At 39.3% G+C, this 24,403-nt stretch overlaps 1 protein-coding gene across 4 annotated transcripts in view; it reads left to right on the plus strand.

The window, feature by feature from the left end:
- The window catches only part of vti1a (vesicle transport through interaction with t-SNAREs 1A), a 101,891-nt gene that overhangs the window by 66,186 nt on the left and 11,302 nt on the right, over positions 1 to 24,403 (plus strand). For 2 of the 4 annotated variants that reach the window (XM_011488208.4, XM_011488209.4), the window contains one exon: positions 2,445 to 2,517. In XM_011488208.4, coding sequence (XP_011486510.1) covers positions 2,445 to 2,510 — 66 coding nt within the window. In that variant the 3' untranslated portion in view covers positions 2,511 to 2,517. The remainder of the gene's footprint in view (positions 1 to 2,444; positions 2,518 to 24,403) is intronic. The other 2 variants (XM_004080388.5, XM_004080387.5) reach the window with 1 other exon arrangement.

A 24,403-nucleotide genomic window follows, 5' to 3' on the forward strand; every position in this document is an offset into this window, starting at 1 on the left:
CATGCGGTTAATTTTAGACACTGAACTGCAAAAAAAAATAGTTCACTTGGTTTCCATTTCAGGTTAAGGAAGAAAGTGAAAAAATTGGCACAGCGGGTGTGAACAGGGGGAGGGACGAAAGGATGATTCAAAAGGAGAAATGTATTTTGGGAGGAAGTGTGAGGTGTCTAGGGGACAGATCTATGGGCATAGGCAGACATCAGGCAACCGCTGGACTTGTTGTCTTTGCCAGAGGGCCTAAACCCCAGGTCCCTCACCCCCTACCCTGTACCACATGGATCCTTGGCTCTGATAATCTGCATTGCACCAGCTCAGGCTGCCAGAGGGCTGGAAAGAAAGATGGAAGAAAATGAAGAACGTAGCAGGATAGGGTAGAGAAGATGGGAAGAAAAGCAGGCTAAGAAAGATGACATCAAAATAAGCAAGGACTTGCAGGAAAAGATTGGTGCTGCAATGAATGGTGGGAAAATGGGTTTACAGAGAGAACATGGGAACCCAAATAAAACGGCAAATAAAACAGCAATGACAAAAAAAAGTTAGCTAAACTTCCCACATAATAAAAATCTGCCTATTAATTGAGAAATAAATGTTGTGACTCTAAAAAATAAAAGTAATTTCATAACATAAAAAAAGAGCAGAATGAAGAGAAGCTTTCTCTGCAAAAAGATCAGCTGAAGGCCATTTAAGTGACTTGTGGTTTGCCTCGCAATTAAAAAGTTGTTTTTAGTTGGTTTCTAGTAATGTTTTATAGTGCATGAAAAACAGACTGTTTAAAAGTATATTCTGTTTTTTTCACTGGTAAATTCCATGAAGTAAATCTAAAAGAATTTTTTTTACTTTTGATATACGATTGTCTCCTGATAGCTAGATAACTACTTTAAAAGTAGATCAATAAACTCTGATTCTAATGTACAATTCATAAATCTCTTTTATAAAGAAATGCTTTTGGTGAAAAGAGGAACACCCAGTTCCATTAACCCAAAAAATGTGTTTTCTTCCGATGGGGGGGGAGATGACTGTAGTACACCCATCTGAGGATGGATTCCCAAACCTCCTTTTCCCCAGCCACCCCTGTGTTTTGTTTTGTTTTTTTAGAATACCTGCTTCAACTAAGCAGTTTAAATCTGTTTTTTTTTTTTATTCCATAGTAAAAATAGTCTGTCAGTCTTCTTCATTGTCTTCCCTTTTCTTGTGAACCTTAGATTATAGATGTAAACCCTTGGTAGCTCATAAAGCATCATTTTATCTCCAAAGTTGAATATGTGCGAAAGTTAAAGCTGTCATCATGTGTGTCGACCAAGCTAAAAACATCCACTCCTCTGGGTGTAACGGAAAATCTGTCTTTCCGAGTTATGAAAAAGAAAATCTATGACCAATGGATGACCTCCACCTGTTGGGTTTGATGCACTTCAGCAAAGAAATCACCTTAAAACAAACAAAAACAACGCCATTCCCATTTTTGACACAAAAACTGCATTTTTATTCAACCTCCACTTGTTATGTTTTAAGCAAGTCTCTGAGTGACTGCAGAGTCAGGACACCAGGAGTTCTCATGTCCGCCCATCCATCAACCCATGTATCCATCCAATCATCCATTTTTCAAACCCGCTGACATTCTTTTGGGACCAGAGGGCTGCTGGAGCCTATCCCAGCTACAGTTGAGGGGGACTAGCAATCTGCCGAGAGCATGGCCTGGAAGTAGCAACTGGCAATCAGAGTCGACTAAATTGCTAGTCTGTCGCAAGGCAAAGTTCCTATGTCCATCTCTTTTAACCCTTTAACACCGGAGATGTCGCTGGTTACTCCTAAAATAACGCTCTCTGACATACCGTATCTCTTTGACCGTTTACGCGATCAACATTTTTTAGCTGATTCTGACTTGGAGAAAAGCAGCTCTTTATAATATAATGGCTTTGCACCGATATGCACACATGACCAACGTTAAGTGTTGCATAACAGCGAAATGCCGCTTTGGTTTGTGATGGAATCAGCTGATTTATGCTGACTGCATGAGCCCTTTACTACTGTACAGTGTTGCTGCTTATCTCCGCTTCAGAAACTGCTGGAGTTACGTTAAATGCATAAACTGTTAGGGGTTACGGTAGTCAAAAGAAGGGTTAATTCAAGTTTAGCTGCCGGAGAAGTATTTATGTACAACTTGATGTGAAACATAAATTCCTTTAAAGTAATTTATTGAAAAACTTTGAAGAGGTTCAATTTTTTTGAAACACCAAATTTAGTCAATCACATTTGATACTGATCGTCCCCAATTTCTCTGCAACTATGAGGTCTATATTGTGAAATGATCTGAAACTTTCCAACAGTTTGGAAGACTATCAAACTCTGTTTATATTTGTTTTGTGTGTGCATTGCTGTGTTTCCTCGTAAACGGCGTGCCTTGGAATTGAAAATGAAAGCTGTCTTTTACTGTTCTGCCTTTGCAGCTGAGAGAAACGGACGCCAACTTGGGCAAGAGTTCCCGCATCCTCACTGGCATGCTGAGAAGGTAAGAGGCAGGTAGGGACTTCGTTTTTGTTGTATTTTTGCTACAACAGTGTTATGAATAGCATGATACGGTCTTTTTTTTTAAAACTTTTTCAAGAAAGAATTGTTTTAGATAAGTGTCGACAATCCCTCCATTTTTGTATTGATTTGTTTGGCTCAGTGACTGTCATACTGAGTTGGTCTTTCTTTTATTGACACTTATTTTTCTTTAAATCATCTGAGCTCCCCAGCTCTATCATCATAAACTGAGTACACTGAAGCTATAAGTAATTGGTTGAATTCGACAGTATTTGTACTCTGGTTGTAAAGAAATGAGCAGTGAAGCACTGAACAGAAAAAGGCTGGAGAAGACAAGTACGCTCTGCACATGTCTCCATTCTTTTCTTCACTTTTATTTTTTCACAAAGGAAAGTTGCAGGCCATATCTCATTCGCAGCCTTTGGTTTTTTTTTTGCCCACTAGTTCACAAACAAAGATTCACTCGACATAAACACAGCTCTTGAACACAAATATATCAATGGGCTTTGCATTACACCAGCCCCTAACCCACACTCAAACGGGGTGATGTATAGTCACATCTCCATTTCATGAAACGCCTGTGTGGTCACCCCTGAACCGTAACTGCACGCTTTTGTTTCTTTCTCTCTCTTGTTCCTCCCTTCCTGTGGATTTTGATTAAATGTAATATGTAAATGACACAGACTGAATGTGAAATCCTTGCGCAGGAAGGAAGTGCCAATTGAAATGGATGCTTCAGTGCCTGTAGACAATTTGCAGGGCAGCTCGCGGGGCGACCAGTAGATAGTAAGGAGGGAAGGCCTGAGAAGGGCTGTGACGCCAACTGTAACCAATATTTCTGCATATGTCTCTATTTTGTCAAGTCTGATTATGGGGGAAAGAAGGATTGAGAGGACGGGGGTCACCTCACGTGGTATGTCACCCAAAGCTGTCCAGAAATCATTCATCATTCCCTCCCCCTCCCTCCCCCCACTCCCTCTGGTGCAGAAGTAAATAACACACACTTATTTCAATATTATCATATTAGTGTTAAAGTTCAGCTGTCACCTAATGGGAAGACTTAATCAGACATAGCATTTTAAGTGGCATGCCCCCCCCCCCCCCCCCCCCTCATGTGCTCTCCAACGCACCCCCCACCCCCACTTGATGTGCTTTGGCTCCTCTGGTTAGAGCCCCTCTCAAATCAGGATTTATGAGGGCTTTCTAAAGTGTTGCCCGGCTGCAAGCCTCTTCCTATACTGCTTGCCATTCCGCTTGATGGGAGCAGAAGAACCAAACAACACCCCCCCCCCCCCCCCCCCCACACACACACACACACACACACCTTTGTTCCATTCTTCCTTGTTGCTAAAATACAAGAAAGTATTTTGTTTGTTCTTTTTTTTTTCTAACTTTGCACATTTGAAAAATTTGAATAAACATGAAAAACTTACAGCAAAAATGAACATAATTTTACCCTCCCTAGCTTCTTACTGATTTTTTTTTCTAATTTACACTGTTTTTAAAATCCAATTTTGTATTTTTTTCCACACTTCTCTCGTTTATCAAAGGGGAAAGGTTATAAAAATAACTGTGTGAAATCTGTGAAATCCCCTCACTACACTTTTTATACCCCTTTCTTAGAGAGACGACCATTTTCACTCTTTTCTCTCTTGTTTCAACTTCCAACTTTCAAATCTTCATAGAAAATTAAGTCCAGGATTATAGAATGAAAACAAAGATCTGCTCGTGAACTAAATGCATTCTATACAGGTGACACAGCAGGGAAAGGATTGATTGACAAGGTCAACGCCCAATCAGGATGCAGAACACAGTGTGCTGTGTTAAAATAAAAAGGCATGCAACATTGCACTGAAATAAAACAACAAGTCAGAAAGACTGCATAAGGTGAACTGCGATATGGTGAAGGAACCCTGTAAATGCAAAAGGAAGTGCATTTACAAAAGATCATCTTCCTTAGAAGTAGCCCAAAAATGGATAGAAATAATAGTAGATAGAGTAGTAATACTCTTTTCCCCTCAATTCAGTAATTTTGGAGAAATGTTTTTCATGATTAGCACAAATTTTTACATTTCTAAGCTAAATGGATAAAAAGATGAATATAGCAGCTTTCCTTTGACAAGTTATAACTGCTCTCTCTTTAATTTCAGACAAGTAGACGAAACAGGCTTGTTGCGGTTTCCTGAATCCTGTTGATGTTGTACGATTGAACCAACACCTTACACATTTCTTAGTGCTCTTAAGGCTGCCACCCCTGCTGAGAAACAATTAGACACTCATTAGGCTATCTGCTGCAGTTCAAGAAAGCTAATTAACTTTAAGAATCTGTGAATATCACTTATTGCAAGCAACCCGGGGAAACATGCACATCCCAAATAGCTGTCGCTTTGTTTTTTAAACGAAACTGTTGTTGCATTCAGACAGAAACTCATAACTTCAACGAAGGGTAATTAGTGAAAGAGATTGTTACAGTAGCTGTTAATTGGTTCTTTCATGGGCTTGCTGCTCATCTCACAAACCGATATCTTTGATGCCTTAATTCCAAATTATTTGACATTTTGATCATGTCTGATACAAATGGTAAGTTTGGCACAGGCTGTGGTGGGAGGGGTCACAGTAGTCCATGATGTGGATTATTGTCGCTGATTAAAAGGCTGTGGGATCTTTGATAAGACCCTTGTAGTGTCTGTGGAGCTTTGACTCTGTTTGACAAGTGCTATACTGAGCATCTTAAGCCTCTCGTATACATCCATGATCGGATCAGTTGGGAATGGAATGCAGCTCCAGACCCAGTTAGAACTACTGGGGCTCTTGGCAGCTTCATGGAAGGAGGGGGTACAGTGAAGAGCAATGGAGCATCGAAGGGAGGATGAAGGGGGAAGGATGTGTATTTTGAAGCAGAGGGGTTGTCTGCTCACGCTGGCAGCTGATCCCACATGCAGGTGGTCGACTCAGTCGCCAGGCAGATCAAAAAGTCAAGGCCCCGAGTGGACCTCCCTTTGAAATGGGAATGGGGTCTAGATATCAGACAGAAAACATAAGCAAGCTCTAAGCCACAGAACAGCTCCATATTCATGGCTGGGCATGGAAGTAGCAACGGGCATTCAGGATGGACAGAGCCCCGGCCTTCAGAAAAAGACTCATGCGATCTCAACACCGATTAAGAGATCAGCCTAAAAGTTGGAGCGAGGTGATGCAGAAACCTGCAGGCTGTTGCTGTTGCTGTTGCACCATTACCAGAACATTAACCTTCTGTCATGCTCCAATTCTTAAAGTGTCCCCAAGATTACTTTTGTTTTCGAGTGCGACAACCCTGTGCTGCAGCAAGCTCACAACAAGCCTCTGAGAAGTTTTTCTTTTGAAACCCTTTGGAAAAATATATTTACTTTTTAATCTTTTTTATACATAAAAGGCTTTTTGTGTTTGTTGTTTAGAGGTTTATTCTGTGTTTTTAAAAATAAAGTTCAAGCAGTAGTTGGGGTAAAAGAGGTAAGCGCAGTTGTGCACCCAGTTTTGCCTGGGGTTCCTCTGGGGAGAGTCCTACGGGTTCCACTTGCAATGTGTTTGATAGAAAGTAGGTTCAACAGAATAAGGTTTGTGGAAAAAAGGTCAGATGTTCAATACATAAAATTAAAAGTTTTTTTTCCAATTTGGCATGAGCATTTAGAAGACAGACTGAGTCTGCTCAACAGGCTTCACAACTTTACATGTAAAGTCACAAACATTAAATGTTACTTTCTGTGTACTTATTCTCTTCTCAATAACAGTTAATACCTTAAAAACACGATATAGTACCACATAAGTACTATGTAAATACCTATCCTCTTACACATGGTGAGTACCATGAAATGCACATATACTTATTAAGCACATAGAAAGTACATTTTGGGAACTTCTTTACTGTATTTCAAAGGTACTTTCTTTTTACCCACCATCTTATTTCACAAGATAAATACCATGAAACATACATTAAGTTGACAAGTAAATTCAAGGTACTTTACTTGTACTTACACTGTCATTACATGTAGTAACTACCACAAGAGACCCAATAACTCAACACGTAAGTAAATGGTAAATGGCGTATACTTGTATAGTGCTTTTCTACCTTCCTCGAAGGCCCAAAGCGCTTTATAGTAACAAACCCATTCACACACACATTCATACACTGATACTCCGCTGCCGAACACTGGCGCCTTGGTGTCTTGCTCAAGGACACTTCGGCACATGGGCAGGCAATCACGCGGGAATCGCACTGGCAATCTTCCAATCAGAGGTTGACCACCCTACCACTGCACCATGGGCGCCCTAGTGTGTACCACATGAGTATGAACCAATAAGTACCACATAGATACACAGCAAGTACCACGTAAGTACCCAGTTGGTACAACAAAATTGTCATGTAATTATTACTTAAATCCCGCATAAGTACCAAATCTGCTTAAATATCAAGGGTATTTAAGTGGTAATTACCATTTAGTGATCGCCTCAATACCCTGTATCACATAAGTATCCATTTAGTATAACAAAAGTACAATCTAATTAAATACACTGTACAAGTACCTTAGTGTAAAAGAAAGCATTACCAGTGTGGTTTTGATAGACTTTCTTTTATGTTTAGAGAGAGTTCTTTTAAATTTAAATTGAACAAAATAGAGGTCAAAAACCAAATAAGATTACTGGTATTTGGGGTACTTTTTAAAGAATTATTGCTTTGTTTTATCCACACATGCAAACGAACGTGTTTATTTTATGTACTTTTCCGTGCATTCCTTCAACACTGCAGTGCAGTTTGTTGCAATACAACTCAAGTCAACACACAACTCCTGATTTGTTTTTCTTTTTTGCCCCAAGTGGGACAGATTTCTCCCGGCGGATTATACTCTCTCTGATCTTCTCTCTGTTTTGCTGCCACAATAATTCCGTGTACTGCCCTTAAACTCATCCCCTTTGCTTTGTAATTTGTTCATCCTGGCATCATCAACACACCTCAATCTACCCTTCGCTCCCCGCCATAAAACGGCGCTACATCCCTCTGGATCAGTCACGCCCCTCCTTTTCTGTTCTCTCCGGGGAACGTTCTGTCCTGGCTGCTTTCATTTTGGAATAAGAACAAAGTGAAGTATAAATTTTCTGTGCTCTTTTGGCACGGCCTTTATAAACTTTAAAGTAAGGTGAACGCAGCTGTTGTTCGATATGTTCACAGATTTGGGGAAAGTGTATGAGTCTACACAGCAGTGAGTTTTGGAGGATTTTGTTGCTTTTACTTGGTCAAGTAAGCCCAACATTTTTTCGGTGCAAATTTTTGGCAATTTTTGCCAAACTTTAACAAACTGATATTGTATTTTAAGAAAATCCAGATATCAAGGGATAATTGGTTGAATAGAAACGAATTACGACTGTCAAAAAAAACCCTTTTTTAAGATTAAAGGGGCAAAAAAATAAAATAAGATTTTAAGGTTTCACTTCCCTCTCTTTATTCCTTCTTCTGTTAGGGTGTTATGAATGTCAGATGATTGTCTTATTTTGACATAGCTGATGCTTTTTGTTATTCCTCTGTGCCTGTCTTTGGCTACAGGCTGCTGCTGGGACAATGACAGGGAGCGCCTCGGCCTCATTACTCGCTGCTCCCGAGCCAAACAAGCGCCGCTGCCTTCACTCTGTCTTCCTGACTCTCCCTCCTCCTTTATCTCATCCTTTTTCTTTCCTCTCTTCCTACACTTTGCCTATTAGAGAGTACTGATGGGACAATTTTTGCGGGGGGAAAAAAAGTAGACACACACGAGCCCGGGTTGTAGAGGAATGGCTTGTAGACAAGGGCAAAGACCTGTTGTTGTTTTATATAAGGGATGCATTTGTGTGCTTAGGATTGACTCACTTAGCTGGCTGCCAAAGCTTCCTTTTTCTGCCTGCATACCTCCTGTTTTCTATTATTCAGCCCATAGTAGGATTCTGTTATTTGATGAGGCTGAGCTTCCCTGAAATCTGCTGGCACTGGCCTTATGAAGGAATGTTCCTTTAAATAAAAATGTGTAAAAATGCACACAAAAAAAGGAATATGTAACATTTATTAAGTACAAGATGGATTTTAAGTAAATCAAACATTAAAATATTTTGTGTAAACTCAATGATAATACAAATGGTTCACGGTCATCTTGACACAAACATCGAGGTGCTCAAGCCATCCCAACTGAAGGAACTGTTTTTTTCTCCCCATCCTGTAACTCTGACTGACTTTCATTCTGACGAGATCACCAGAGATCAGTGGTGTCCTTATCCCTTGAAGTGGCTCCAGGTGTCACTCCAAGGGTACATGCCCCGTTTGATCTGTCGTGGAGCGCCAGTCGGGCCATGGCACCCTCTGATTTCCCGTCAGGAAAGAACGAGCCTCTCAGTCCAAAAGTTCCACTTCTACTTTTGAGTGATGGGAGGTGTGAGAAACTGGCAAGTGTGACACCTCGTCCCCACAAAGAAATGAGCATGAAATGTTTTGGAAATTAACCGTTTCCACATATCTGTCTGAAGATCCTTCATGGGAATATTGTATACAGGTGATCTTGAAACAAACAAAAGAAAAATCAAATAAACCCAAAACGTCCTCAGTGATCATGCTGTGAACCTTGCCTTAAGAACAAAAAACATCCTCTAAGATGCTGTCCAAAGTAGGTCCCTCTGTTTATTGAAGAGCTGCTGAAACAAAAGGGATAGATGAAACAAAATGAAGGAACCGAGAGCGATCTATCTTTGGAGCAAATATAGATGGCAGCATCCTTCCTGTCTTTTATTCTATTATATCTCTTGTGTTTTTCCCCCACCTACTGTGCACTTCTTCAAAAATTACAGGTGAGATCTCAGTCTGTGGCAGGCCCTGCTTTTCGTCTATAGTGAACAAGGGGAAGGGTGGTGGGTGTAAAAAAATACACAAAAATAAGAAAAGACTGTAGAGGAGAGGAGAGGAAAAAGGGATTCATGCTATGCAGTATTGCTGTGTTTGTGGAACGCACTCTTCCCTTTGTGTGTCTGGAGATAACTTATTCAGCACAGGCCCGTTCATCCAGGGGTTGAGCTCAGGCGTCCGTCAAGATGGAAAATAATGAGGCGACAGCCGCGCAGAGGATAGCTCTCACCCTTTGTCTAGGTCTCCTAGCCGTTCCTCCCACCCTTCTCCATCTCCACATCCTACCCTCACATTATCAACCGATTTAAATAGATAATAGGGGGTCTTCTTTAGGACGTTTTGAAGCAATTAGAAACTGTCACATTGTTTTTGCCTTGGCACCCTTTTCCCTCAGAATAAGCTATTCTAAATACCTCTGGACATGCTTTGGAAAAATAACCTGGAATTTTGTTACGTTCTATGAAAAGAAGCCTGAAAAAAGCAGACGGCATGAAACTCTCATATCAGTCATTATGCATGATAGGAAGACCTATCAGGATGTGCACTCCTCATAAGGAGCAACAAACTCACATTCATACTGAATGAACTCAGCCAGGTGTGTTCTTTTAAATGTTTGCTATTTTTCCTTAAAGCTGCTTTTTTGGTCATGAAACCACACTTTTAATGTGTGTAGTTGCATAGTTACATCATAATACTTTAAGCTACAATTGTTTTCACTTATCATAGGTTCTGTTTTAAGTATATATATTTAAATATATATAAAGACTCAGATGAAAATGGTGTTTTTAACTCGTTCTTGTTGCATTTTTCTCATGATAGAGGACATATTCGAACAAATGCGTTTTCTGATTTTTTTTTTTTTTTTTTTCAAATCACAGTGAATTTGAAGATGAAAAAATGCAGCTTAAAAAAGCTTGTCATTTCTACGAACAAACTGCAATCGGTAGGCCACAAGCTCCATACCTTGCTCTATTCCGATACATACACTTGCAGTTAAATAGATCCGTGTACGTTTTTGTTTTCCTAGTTCGAGCTGGCATCTGGCTTAAAACTGAACAGCTGGATAGCTTTGAAATTGTAGTTGCACTGCTAATGTCATGTTGCGGGTGTGAGGGTCTGTTAGCTAGCAGGAGAGCATGTAAACAAGAGGTAATACCAACAGACCCACAACTCAGAAAACAACACAGGTGTTTTGAATCTGGCTAGAAACGGCATGATCACAATTTAAAAGCCACTGGAAATGCTTGTAAACTGATCAAAAGATGATTGGAGTGGGACTTTGTTGGTTTTTATGGTGCACAAGTAAAATTTATTTTTAAAAAATGCTCAATTTAAAGGATCTTTATAGAAATATCTGTGGGCATCAATCATTTGCTGTTTTTTTATATGAATGGCTCTGTTAACATGTTGATGACATGAGGGATATATTTTATATGATTGGATAAAAGACGATAAACAGAAAAGCGGCTTTGATTGAGTAAAACAATAAAAAACTTCAGTATTTTCTTCAGAATTACAAGCTTATAATATTGCTTTTATACCAAACAAAAAAGAAATCTATGTATATTGTATTTTATGGTTTTAAAGTCAAAAGGCTGTAGAGTGAAAAGTTAGATCCTCCACTCTCTTTTAGTTGTCCACTCTGAAGGACAAGCCACGATGTGTAAAACAGGTATTGACAAACACAAAACTTTCAAAGTATGTGATTTACCAAATCCAATTTCTAATTGTTTACAACTCTTGCAATAACATTTAATATTTTTGAATTCTTTCTATTGTCATATAAAAATTGGTGTTAGTCGCAAACTCTAGAATTTAGTCAGATAAAGGAAAAATACAACAAAAGAAATACTGAGAAAGGAAATTGAATTTTTTTTCTTTTCCCTTATTGTTTACCTAATCCTCCTCTTGTTAAACGGTTTCAACATAGCAGTGTTTTTCTACCTTATTTTTAACCCAAGGTGCTTTTTTTTTCCTTGATAAAAATCCCAAGGCACACGACCAACTGAAGAGTTGTATTAGTCTGTATTCACAATATACAGTGATTTTAGCAAAGTGTCTTAAATAAGAAAACAAATAAACAGACAGAAAAAAGTATTTTATGATCTTTCAGATTCCTGTGTATTCCTCAGTGTGAAATTTGGGCCTCTTTGGATGAACACAGAGCTGATATCCTGGCAATGGTACATGTTTTTTAGACAAATTATTCCTAATTGAATAATTACCCACGGCACACCTGACCATCTCTCATGGCACACTAGTGTACTGCAGGACGCTGGTTGTAAAACACTCACCTAGAGAGTAAATCTGTGTTTTGACATTTCTCTTATCATTAGAAATGGGGCCCTCTTGCAGAAATAGTAACTCTTAACGTTGTTGTTTCGTTGGCAGGAATAACATTTTGTCACTTAGGTTTTTGTTTTTTTTCTTAAATTCTAATATTTTTGGCACAGAAACACCTCACTGGAATTTATTTTCAAAAGGAGTTACTATATCGCAAAAGTTTTAAGTAAGTTACAAAAGTAGGAGACAGATTACCTAGATAGTAAAACTACTAAACTTAAAAATGGATGTACTTTTCTCTTATTTTTAGAAAACAAGGTATATTGCTAAATAGCTATGTTCTTTAGAAAAACTGTTTAGATTTTGCCCATCTACATTAAAGATTTAAATTTTATCAATAACTAAGTATAAACATTTATTTGTACCTGTGTATTTGTCTTGCCCACCTCTGGGTCAGACTTTATTGGAAATGGCAGGAATACAATTTTTAGGATTTAGTTATAAAATTTCACATTGATTTACTTAAAAATAAATAAATAAATAATCGACTCATTAAATGAATGAATCTTTTTTATGGGCTTTTTTTTTTTACAAGTAGCTTTTTGAATTTTCTCAGCTAAAAACAGCCTTTTTGTTTGTTTGTACTGTAAAAATTCTTAATTTTACCCTGTTTTGTTGTGTCATCACTAAACCAGATTTATTTTAGATGGACATTTTAACTGTTTTTCAATACATAATTGAAACCCAAATTGAATTCACGTTGAATCAGTTCAGTCTTGTGGCTATCATACCCAGACCTATCAAGTGCAGGACTTGCATCAGCCGTTGCCCTGGCTTTGGTTTAGCCAAACGAACCAACCATACTCCTCTGGTAATGGCAGGTTGTTGTCTGCTGTTTGTGGTCCAGTGCTCTGTTTGTTTAGACAGCGCTGCTTAGCCATTAAAGGCTACATCAGCTGTAGCGGTTGCCCCTTTGCCCCCATGGCTTTCTCTTGTTTGGGTAGGCATACTGGCATCCAAGAAGCTTTAAAAAGAGAAGTTTGAGAAGGAGAAGCGTGTGATGGAGGAGAGGAGCTGTTGGCAGAGCATGGTAGTGCTAGGCCAGGCTTGGTGCCAGCTGCAGAAAAGACTTCCATGAACACCCCACAGTCTTTTGCGTCTATGTGGCAATGGGGATGCTAGTTAGCACCTCACAGGTCAAAATTATACCAATGGGATCGGTATGAACAGCTGTACTCACAGCATTGCACTGAAAATTTTGCAGATTCTTTTTTTTTTTGTCAATACCCACTTTAGAAGCTAACACAGAGATCCTGAATACACTAAAAGACACTTTGTTCTTAATCAACACAAATTAATAGCAAGTATAGACACATTTTTATAGGTTTTAGAAAGTGATTTCAGCCCCTTTACTTTTACTTTTAGGATAATGTCCATAGCTTCAGGCAGATGTGGAAAAATTGTAACAATTGTATTTTGGGTTAACTAATGTAAAAGGTCAAAAAATGTGTGTTGCTGTTGAGTTCATCTAGAGTTTATATGGGAGTGTGCCATGTCCTGTGTGTTTGTTTTTCAAATCAAATAAGACATTTTGCTCCTTAAAATATTAACTTTAAGCTTAAGAAATTCTGATTTTGATTCCTAAATATCCTCAATACCAGTTTTTCCTGCTTATCCTTTCAATGATTTTGTTGCCATTAAATCTTTTCAAACATTTCCTTGATACTCGGACGATACCTCGTCCATCACTGAAACACTTTTTACTGTATACATGCAAGATTCCACACGGCTGTGGGCTGACTTTTGGGCCAAACTTTTTCATTGTACTTACAAGAATATTATTAGAAATGTAAAACTTTTAAGAAAAAGGCTGTTTACACATAGAGGTTGTTTGTTTCCTGTCAAACGTAAATTTTAGAATCTATTTTTTCCTCAAACACATCAGAACTACAATACGAAACGTTTTTGGCAGAAGACGGTTCTTGTGTAATTCTTCCTAAAATGTTCATCTAAGTACTGAAAGCGGCTGTATTTCAAGAACTTTAAGCCACTTTGTTTATTTTTCAAAGAGTTTACTGGGTCAGATGTGTACATCCTGTCATCCATCGTGTAAACTTGAACCCCCCCACCCGACATTCTGATGGCGCCACGGCTAACATTGCTTCACTGTTGAAGGGAAGTTATGAGGACATTGATGCCTTGGCCTTGCATCCTGGTGTCATTTTCCCAGCCTGTTTGTGGAGCCCGCCAATCCCCTCATTCTCCTCAGCTGACCTGAATGCATCACGGAGTATCACACACATGCGAGGAGCCAATCCAGCCAGCAGCAAATGTTTCCCTAACATTATTATTGTACACTGCTATGATCCTCTGTTTTGGATCATATTTAGGCTCTCTTGGGTGGATGGATGTTTTTTTCTTGGGTTTTCAGCCCAAGATTTTATTTAACAAGACGCTAATGCACACCCATCTTTTCTAAAGGTTCCCTTGTGGTATGGCATTCGAGAACAGTCTGAACATAAACCATCTCTAAACACTGGTTTCCCTCACCAATCTTTAATTACATTGTACAAAATCACAGCAAAGCGCCATGCTAGCAAACTGTGTCATAGTGAGGCTTACCACAGCCAGAGGACATTGGGTTGAGAAAAAGGGAGAAATACCATCTACAAATAAATACTGAATGAAAGATTAGGGTGGTGAGAGGGATAGAGACTTCTAAGAATGAACATTAATTGCTTCTGACCTAAAAGGGAACAGGGAGGACTTTCAGCATTTGAATATGATACGTTTTTAGGGGAAACCTCCCATCTGTGATGGCAGTGGTGCTCATTGGCTGAGAGTTTTAGTTAAAAAAAAAAATCACCGCCAGGCCTGTGTCAATTTATTGCACAAAAAGGAGGGGGGAAAAACTAAAACCAAGCTGCAATTATTTACATTTTTTTAAATCTACATAATTCAAGGCTAACAATTCTGCACACCATTATCAACAAGTCTTTGCTGTAGTGGAGTGGTGGCTTTTATTAGTGACAAACATCCCATCAGAGGGGCGTTCAGTAGTACTCCATACTGAGCAAACAAGACATTAATGACCAACGTAAAGCCTTGCAAATTATTAGAAAATAACATTTAATTTAGTAATTTCTATGACTTTTTAACATGATATAGACTTCATTCCCGGTTTAGGTGTTAATGGTTTATTTCAAGACTTATGCAGCTGTATTACAGCCCTGTTTTTATTGTAAAAGGTCACACTGCCTAACAAAGCATTAAAGAGGAAGACACAGTCAATTATCTCTAGGTATACAAACTGCCCGATTGCATTCCAATTGCATAGCGTTCAGTGCATTATGATGCTATGAAGAGGTGCATTGTTGCTCAGAAAGATGTGCAAGCCTTCCTCCAGCTCAGTGACAAAGAAAGCTGTGAGGTCATGACTGAGACCAGGACTATCAGAACTATCAGTCTAGCCAAGAGAATGACAACAATAAGCCCTGTCAAATAATGGTGTCAACTATGGGATTGTGCGAGGAGACTCTCTAGCTTTATGGTGATCACTGCCTATTGACTGAGTAGATCCCATTTTACAATTCTTTCTCTTGTTTTTCCTTATAAATAGAAAATTCTTATGCTTAAGTTAATTTTTTTCCTTTCTGTAAACTTTCAAGGAACATCCAAGGAATTGAAAAGACGATTTACTATAGAGAGTCCCGACAAAATAAAGGCTGCTGTTTTTCCCACATATTTACGTGCAGCCAAGATGCAGTTTGCGGCATTTCCTGCATGGATTTTGTGTTTTTTAAACAAGGCTAATGTTGTTAGCGTGTTAGCCCACTCCTAACCCTGGCTTCTTCTGGCTCCGTTCCACCACAAAAAAAGTACTAACCACACGGATTAAAAATAAAATGATGAGTGAACTGGTGCTTCATAATAACCATAACAATAATAAAAGATGATGATCTTGTATATTACCGAGCTGTCAGTTATCTACTGTGTGGCAGTTTGTTTACACCGGGACTCATTTACGCTTCCGGTATTTTCAAAACTACTGCGCATGCCCAAATGATTTATTCCGACCGAAAATGTGATCATGTGTATGTTTGTTCTAATCGGAAAAAAAATTTCTGGGCCCATGTACACGGTTGAATTTTAATCCGACCATTGATCCGATCAAGATATTTTGCACATGTAACCGCGGCTAGTGTTATTACTTTGAACAGCCAGTTTGTATCAGGAAACAAATAAGAGGTTTTAGTGATTTGCTTAACTCTGCTGTTGTCTTTCATGGACTTTATATATTCTTTTTGAACCGTCTCTCATTTGTTAATTATTGACCACTGTTCCCCCCACACCCCGCGATCTTGGTTTTACCTTCTTCCTTTACCTGACTTGTCGGATAAAATGATTTCTTTTAGCTTCTCTTTTCTTTTCTAGTCAGAATATTGCTTTCCTTCTCAGCCACACCACATCTTCCCCCTGTTCTCCTAACAGTAAACGTTAAGATCCAGGAGTGGATCAATGGCTGTTATCCTTTGATGTGTTGGGACACATTAGAAGAGGTGAGTTCTAATTGGGGCAGAGAGCTGAGGATCAATGTTGGCTGTAATTGCCTAACACAGAGATGGGTGTGAGACTTTATTATCATTAATATTTAGACATGATGTAGGAGGATCCAGCCAAGCTAAATGTACTACAGCTGTGCAGGCCTTTGATCTTGGGAGATAAGCAGATCGATTGGGGTTTGGTTAGGAATGGCTCAAGGAAGAGAGGTTGCAGAAACATGGCAGTGTGAATGTGAAGTGAGGATAGATATTTGTTAGATTTCTTTTGGATATTTTCTTTTAGATAATATATTCTCTCCCCATTAGTTAAAAACTTTTTTGTTATACATTTTTCCAGCAGCTGTAAAACGTCATTAAGTACCATGAGAGGGTTTGAGAAGTACACAAATAAGAACAACAGGTGTAGTTTTTCCCACAATCAGTGCAGGAAAGTTCATGAAGGTGATGGAGACGCGTCACCTTGCCCTGTACCTTTCTTTTTAGACTAGTTCTGGTTTTCTCAAGTGTATATATAGCTTTAAATTCAAAGAAATCGACCCGGTGAGGCTAAGGATATCTGATTCTGACAGGTACATTGTTTAAGGGATGTAACGGAATATGATCGAGGAGGACTCTGTGGAGCTCATTTCTGCCATCTTGGTGTCAGCAAACACAAGATGATGTTACTTAATCTTATGGGTAAAAAAAAGGGACTAGATTGGCTGATCTCCCTCTCTCACGGAATATCCAGGGGCAGCAGAGACTATTGATTCATGGAAGAGAGTTGGAGTACACGGAAACTGAGAGATTATAATGTGAACTCCCACTGCTGTCTCCTCTTTTTATGCTCACCTGACTCCCCAAGGAGTGATACCATTATCAACTGCACTTAGCAAAACAAAGATGGGTAACAAGTTGCACAATAACAAGTGTGTTAGTTTTCACATACCTGACTGGGTATCTGTTTTTGAGCTGGTGAGTGAGAAAGACTTTATGTTTCCGGGTTAATGAGGACACCGAGGCTAGGAGATTTCTTCAAAAGAAATTACCAGGACGTTTTTTTGTAAATTTAAATAACGAAAACATTTCTGGCAGCATTTTTCAACCCTTTTAAAACTATAGCGGTTACTGTTTTTCCATTTAGTTTCTTCACTTTTTATTCATATGACTATCTGTCTTTTAATGCTCTTTACTGTATTTCATTCAGAGCCGATTGAATTTTTTCAGTTGCAAATTGGCCAGATGCGGCTCCCTCCTCCTCTGCCGCAAATACAAGAAAACAATTGTTTAAGTGTTTGCTCTTTGTGTCTTTCACTCATAGCTTTCTATTCTTGTGTACACCCCTGACACATCATTGTACAGTGACTGGGATCATTGTGGAAAACACTGACTTTGCAGCAAATACCACTCTATGTAACTTTCTTACACACCATCATTGTCATAAGAAGAAGTCTATATGACTTAATAAACTCGAATTTAACTCTGCCTTGTAAAGTAAGTAGTTGTTGTAGTTAGGTTTCCAACTACAGCACATAGAGTTGATTTTGTTTGTTCTATGAAAAAAAAAAAAAGAGTGTTACGAAATTACCATTGGACCACAAACCCATTGCAAAACTTGGGATTGAAGGTTACAAATGTACAAGTCTTTACATCAGCTGACAAACTACTACCCTTAAAGTTAACTTTGTTTTATTTAAATTCATAATATTGATGTCTTCTTGACTGAATTCCTGTCGGGCTTTGACGCTGCCAGCGAGCATTTGATCAGCCGACACAGTAAAGCCCACTGGCCTGAGTTTGTGGCTGTAAAACAAGCTTGAACCAGCTCTGCCCACTGTCTAAAGGCTTCTGAATGAACGGCTTGCGCTGCTACCTTTTGGTATTAAACAACCAAGGTATGACCAAACATCTCCACGTTTCTCCCTCAGGTTATATGGTTTGTTTAAATGCAAACCTGCAAATCAAAAAAGTGCTTTCACATTTGTTTGGTGGATAGTAATCACTTTCATACCACCTGTAAGTGTTGTGTTATCTCATTTGCTAGGACTTCTGTACGTCACATTAGGAAACGACCAAATTAGGAGGTGGTCACATTTACTGATGATACAATTAGTTTATTGCATTTCAGTAAGCAACACCCAATTCTTTTCCTCAAATTTATACAGATACAAATATGAGGTCAAACATATATTAATTTTTTTTTCCGTCTCGACATTTCTTATTTTAAAAAGACAGGGAAGAGTTTAAAAACCTGCATTTTTTTAACAGATTAATGTCATGCACACAGCTTTTTAACGATACTTAACCTCAAAGTCCTCAGATATGTACATTGCTCAATACATGTATTCAGTGTGTCTACATCTTCTAACGTTTCATTAGAGCTATACCTTCAGTGGTTTACATTAAAATAAGCTCTTTCTATGCTTGTTTTCTGGTCTTGTGTTTATATATATATATATATATATATATATATATATATATATATATATATATATGAAAGAGAAGCCAGTGTTTTTGGCTTTTTTGGCTTTGTATTTGTGTATCTAAGCACACACCTGACTGTCTGTGGTTGAGGGAGATGATATAGGAAGAAGATGAAGAGCATCTTTTACTCTTAGAGGCGTCCCCATCTGTTCGTCGAAGCCTAATTGTTTCTAGGTGCGAGGACATGGAAAAAAAAAGCAGAAAAAGCAACTGTACTCATCCCTTGTCCCAGAATAATTTCCGTAACATTAAAAGACCGCCACCAGCATGCTCAAGATTATTGCCGTATAAATAATGGCACTTGGCTCGATTCCCCACTAATGAATGTCATTTACACTTTTAAACGAGGATTAATTATCGACAGAGGACCCTTCTCTCCTCCCCCTAGGAACATGTCGCAATTAGCTGCCAAAGGATGGCTGCTTACATTTCTGTTTTTAAATGCATCTATATGTGGGCACGTGTTTGTCGGTTCTTGTGACGGATATGCTCTCAATTAACTGCATTTCTTAATCCGACTTGAAACTGAGAGTCGAGAAAGGAAAGATGTATTCCAGCTTAATATTCTTGCCTGTGCATACAGGACTCTTTATTATTTTTATTTCGTTATTTATATGAAAATGATGGCGCTGGACATTGTTGTGAAACTATAGGAAAAGGACGAGTTGTGCTGCTTTGGAGTCTGCCTCCTAGTTTCAAAATAAAGCAGGAAAAACAAACACAGGCCTGAAATTAGATTTCCCAAAACATACCTCTCCCTCTCATTTTACACACCACTGCGGCCTGCAGACGAGAATAGAATAAGCCATGAAACCCGCCTCAGATGCAGAATGGCACAGTCACTGGAGCATTTGTCAACCTAGGGCATTGGAAATCTCTGAGCTGTGGGAGAAAAAAAGATCAAGATGTATATTTTTTAAGCTTTTTGGGATCATAAGTTTTAATCTTTATTTTCAATCTTTGTGCCTTTTTTGAGCTCTCCTCTTTTGTCTTTGTTTCTGCTCTCCTCAAGTGTGCTGCTTGAGTCGGTTATTTGGGTTCTGTATCCTTTCTTTGGATTTTGAGACTTCGAAATGTTGCAGATCCAAAGGGGTTAAATGGACTGTGAACAACAACCAGACTGAGCAAGTGTCTCACTTCCAGCTCCAACAAAGTTAAACCAATTTAGTCGCCATTTTTTCACAATACATACGTTGCCACGCTGGAGCCAGTTGTTGTCAGTAAGCAGCCATTGATCCGAATTGGTCTGAGTCATTGTTTCTATGGCAACCCTACCACTTGAAAAGCGAACTCAAGAGAATCTGTCAAAGGATTTGAACGTTTGACGTGAGACCACATACTTCTATTGAGGCATGTGATTGGCCAGTTTATAATTTGAATAGCTTGCAGTAAAGGAATAGCAAGAGCGTTTTAAAAAGAGCAAGAGCAAGAATAGCTATTTTGTCAAATAGAATGACTGAGTTACAGCTGTTTATTTCTCTATAGAAGTTTCTGGGATTTTGGCTTCTTGAACGCAGTAGGTACTTCCTACTTGGTACTTCCTACTTGGAACATACTTTGACTACAGTCGATGCTTGACACACGATGTCTTATTTTGAAATTTAGCTTGGTCAATTTTTGGTAAGAAGATGCTGTAAATCTACGGCAGAGTAAAGTCCTGTTGGCTTTCCCCTCCTGCCTGGTTGGATGGGTGGAATCTTTACAAATGAAAGTTATGGTTTCTATTTAACCCCCCCTCCCCACACACACACACAAACACGTACACACAGCACAGCCACACATCCACATAAGCACCACTAAGAAATCTGTTTCTGTTTGGGTGTAAGTATCAGATTTATCATCTGCTGACTGTGTCATTGGACATGTGTTCCTACACAAAGTTTTAGTGATTAGGCAAATGTTTATGTGTATAAATAACATTGGTATATAAACCTCTAAAGAGAGATAGACCTCTGGTTTGAGCATATTTACTGTAATGTTGACTCAACACTTACAATGGTGGGTAAACAGCAGAAAGGTCTGATGGATTTGGAGCTTAAAGAAAGAAGTGCAGGATTCCTGCATCACCACTTTTGCACCTTCTTTCCACTAGTTTGATTTTTCTTTCCTCACTTTCTTTCCATCTATCTACCAAGAGCAGGGGCATGCTCCAGGCTGTTGCAGGCTTAGCACATTCTGAGGAGAATAATTTGGAATCGGCTCCGTTTCATCATCTCCTGCTGTCAGAAGTTTGTTTCTGAAGCAGGAGCCTGAACATTTGCTTCCTCGGATGATGTGTCACAAGTGCCACTTTGTTGTGCAGTTGTATTTGTTTTTGTCGGGTTAACATAGAGAAAACGAATAGGAATAAACAGTCATACAGTGAGCAAAGTCTTTTTGTATTCAGAGCTTTTTTGTGCTAGGGTTTCGTTTCAGTGTTTGATTGAATATTCTTTATTTCCTTCTATATTTTTATTTGAAATTTACTGTTTTTCCTTCTTCATTTCACAGTGCTTCCCATTCATTTTTTTTTTACCTTTTTCTTAAGATTATTTGTTCTTTTTACTTTGTTATCATGGATTTGAAAGCTTGATTATTAGAGCTTTATTTTGAAAGAAATCGCATGTTCCAAACACTGCAAGTGAAAACATTTGATCCAGCTTTTTCCTCACATACCTGCGTAGCTCAAAGGAGAAGGTGTGAACGTAGATGTTAAAGCTGGAAAATGTTTCTGTGCACCCACGTGCACAAGGTGCAAGTGAACGACCGGAAAGCAGCAGCCTCTGCAGAAGGAGGGCCCTCTGGCTGTGGGCCAGACAGGTAATACCTGCAGCATAGTTTTAGTAGGGCCACAGCAAGCCAAGCCCGCCTCAGCAGTCAGACTGTCTGCACATTTCTGCCACTGATGGCATACCAGGGGCGCCATTTTCCTCCTTGAGACAGACAAGCCAGAGGATCTGATTGGCCTTGCGCCAATGCGCGCTCACAAAGACTCTTTTGACAGCAGGTCAGTCGGTTAACCAAGCAGAAGGCGGAGGGAGATGAGAATAAGCCTGAAAGAAAAAGAAAAAAACCCTTGTCTTCACCCCTAAGCTGCATGATTAAAAGGTTCCACAGACTAAAAAAAGTTCATCCTACTCGTGTCAGAAATGTAGCAGACATGTTTGGATACGCTATCAGCTCTGCAGGCCCTTAGCTTGCATTTTGAGAAGTTTGTGCTGGCCTCACAGACACGGGGATCTGCGTGTGCGTTTGCTTTCCATAAGCAAATATGACCCATGCTTGTGTGTTCTGGGTGTCAGCTCACATCTTTGGGGTCTTGTGGAGACTTTCAGACTGGCAAAAGTGTGCCAGTATGTTAAAAAGGGACTGACAATAATGTGTCATTTTTTTCCCCTGCTTGATATGGTTACCTTCTAGCAGCAGCTTTACCAAAACCTTTTCAGTGTACATTGTAAAGGAAGAATATTTGTATTCTGTGGCAGCATACTTTCAAAATTACAGAAAATTTTTCATTTGCTTCTGTCAGAAGTTGCCTGGATGGAGATTCTGATTAACAGATAGATTTTATTTTGTCTGACCCCCTATCTAATGCATTCACTTAGAAATGAATGCATTCTCGATGATTGGCTCATCTTTGTTTTGATGTTGATGCAGCCGCACATCCTATATTTTTATCATAAAGCTGTGTAGGTGCCGACAGGCTAGCGTTAAATAGCTGTTGATGTTCTCATGTGGGCTCCTGGGCTCATTATCTCTCCAGTCCAGGCCTTGCTTCCCCGCTTTCTCCTGCCTCCCGTTTCCTCCCCTGTGTATCAGCCACTTTGCATATGACTGATGTTTAAATGCTGCATTGTTAACTGACGTGGGGTAGCCCTTTGCTGACCCGGGAGGTATTTGCCCGTTTGATCACGCCGCAGCAGATTTAATGTATTGGAGCAGCGCAGCTCCGTAAAGCCCCTGGTATAGGTAGAGACAGGCCCATAAGCAAGACGCGGGGGGCTATTGGTTGCTGGCCTGACTGTAAAGATAGAATAGTGATTACTAGAATATCTATTGGTCAGCGAGGCCGGAAGGGATGCTGCTGATCCTGCATTTCCACCTGTGCAGTGATGATGATGTTTTAGTAGGAGCAGCAGGGGGTGTGGCAGGGATGGAGAGAAGGGTCTACTTGACCGTAATTCCATTCTACTGCTTTTATTTAAACAAATCTTTGAGTTTGGATTATAGTTTGAACATTTCCAAACAGTTTTTCACAAAAACTGGAGGAAAGTTGAAAAAACATCAAGTTTCAGTGAAGACCACCCTCTGGATGGAAGAATCTCATTTCAGCAGCCGACACCACAACAGAGGAAAAATGTTGAAAAGGAAAACAGTGACACAAACACTGTACGGGTTTGTCTCTGCACCTTGGGACCTGGGTATCAAGAACCTGTTTGCACTGAAGGTAACCAGGTGCTGACCCTTTAAACAAAAATATTGAACATTTTCTTCCTTTTTTTTCCCCTTTTTCCTTCCTTTTTCTGTTTCTTTTTTGTGTCTGGTTTCTTTGAGTGACATTGACCATCAGTACAAGAGGGAGAAAGAAAAAGAAAAAACAAAAGAAAAGAAAGCCTGCTTGCTGAACTACATTATTAATATTTGATGGATAGATCCCCCATGAATTTCCCATAGCATTCCATAGTGACCAGAATAAAAGGCTGCAGAGAGAGGATATTTGACTTGAAGCACAGCTCACAGTCGGCGTCTTTGACCAGTTGGACCACAAATAAAAATAGGAAAAAGTGATGTTTACAAAATACAGTTTTATGTCTTCCATCTGCAGTTAAAACAATTAAATCAAAGATACCTTTAAATTTTAGTGAAAATTACAATGTTGACATTCGTTTAATGAACTCCCAACCTTTTGGATCTAAGTCCAGCTCTGTGCCTCCTCACGATCCCTCACAACTGGATTCTGTAAATATGAATTTCCTCATATTATTTCCAGCAGTCCCAGAGCAACCCGAGTGCCCTTTGACTTTTGAACCGCGGTTCACAGGAACGCAGAGGTGAAGCAGCATCTGCATCTCTCATCCCGCTTCACGCCCACACTGTAGCTGAGATGGAAAGCGTGAGAGTGCCACAAGAGTTTACTTCTGCACGAGGAGGAAGGAATTCTAAGTCGCTCAGCTCCTGCTGTCAACATCAGCTCTTTCCCAGCGCTTTACATTTTCTCTTTTTATTATTTTTGCTCCTGCTTTTTCTGATTTTTACTGAATTGACTCCACGCTTGAATTAAAGCTGGGATTAGCAGGACTTTAGAGTTGAGTCTATTGATAGTCCCTTCAGAGCAAATGAAGCTGGAGATAATAATGCTGCTACTGCAACAATTCCAGTCACATTGGATGGGTTCCTTAAGGGCCCACTCTGATAAAAATTTTGTTTTTTGGTCATTTTTAACATTGTTCTTGTAGCATTTTTCTTATGATGGAGGATTTATACTGTATAAAGAAAATTAAGTTTAAAATTGCATTTCTGAGTATTTCTTTATTCAAATCGTTGTGAATCAGGAGGAAAAAAACAATATTGTTTGAAAAACATTGTATTTGTGATGTAGAAAATACAATGGATGGGCCACAGGCTCCATGCCCCGCTCCGTTCCGATGCTTCCATTTATAGACCAGATCTGTGAATGTCTTCATTTTCCTCTTCGTAA

Source organism: Oryzias latipes, chromosome 19 (genome assembly GCF_053564925.1).
Source record: "Oryzias latipes strain Hd-rR chromosome 19, Olatipes_Hd-rR_3.1".
In the NCBI taxonomy this organism is placed as follows: domain Eukaryota; kingdom Metazoa; phylum Chordata; class Actinopteri; order Beloniformes; family Adrianichthyidae; genus Oryzias; species Oryzias latipes.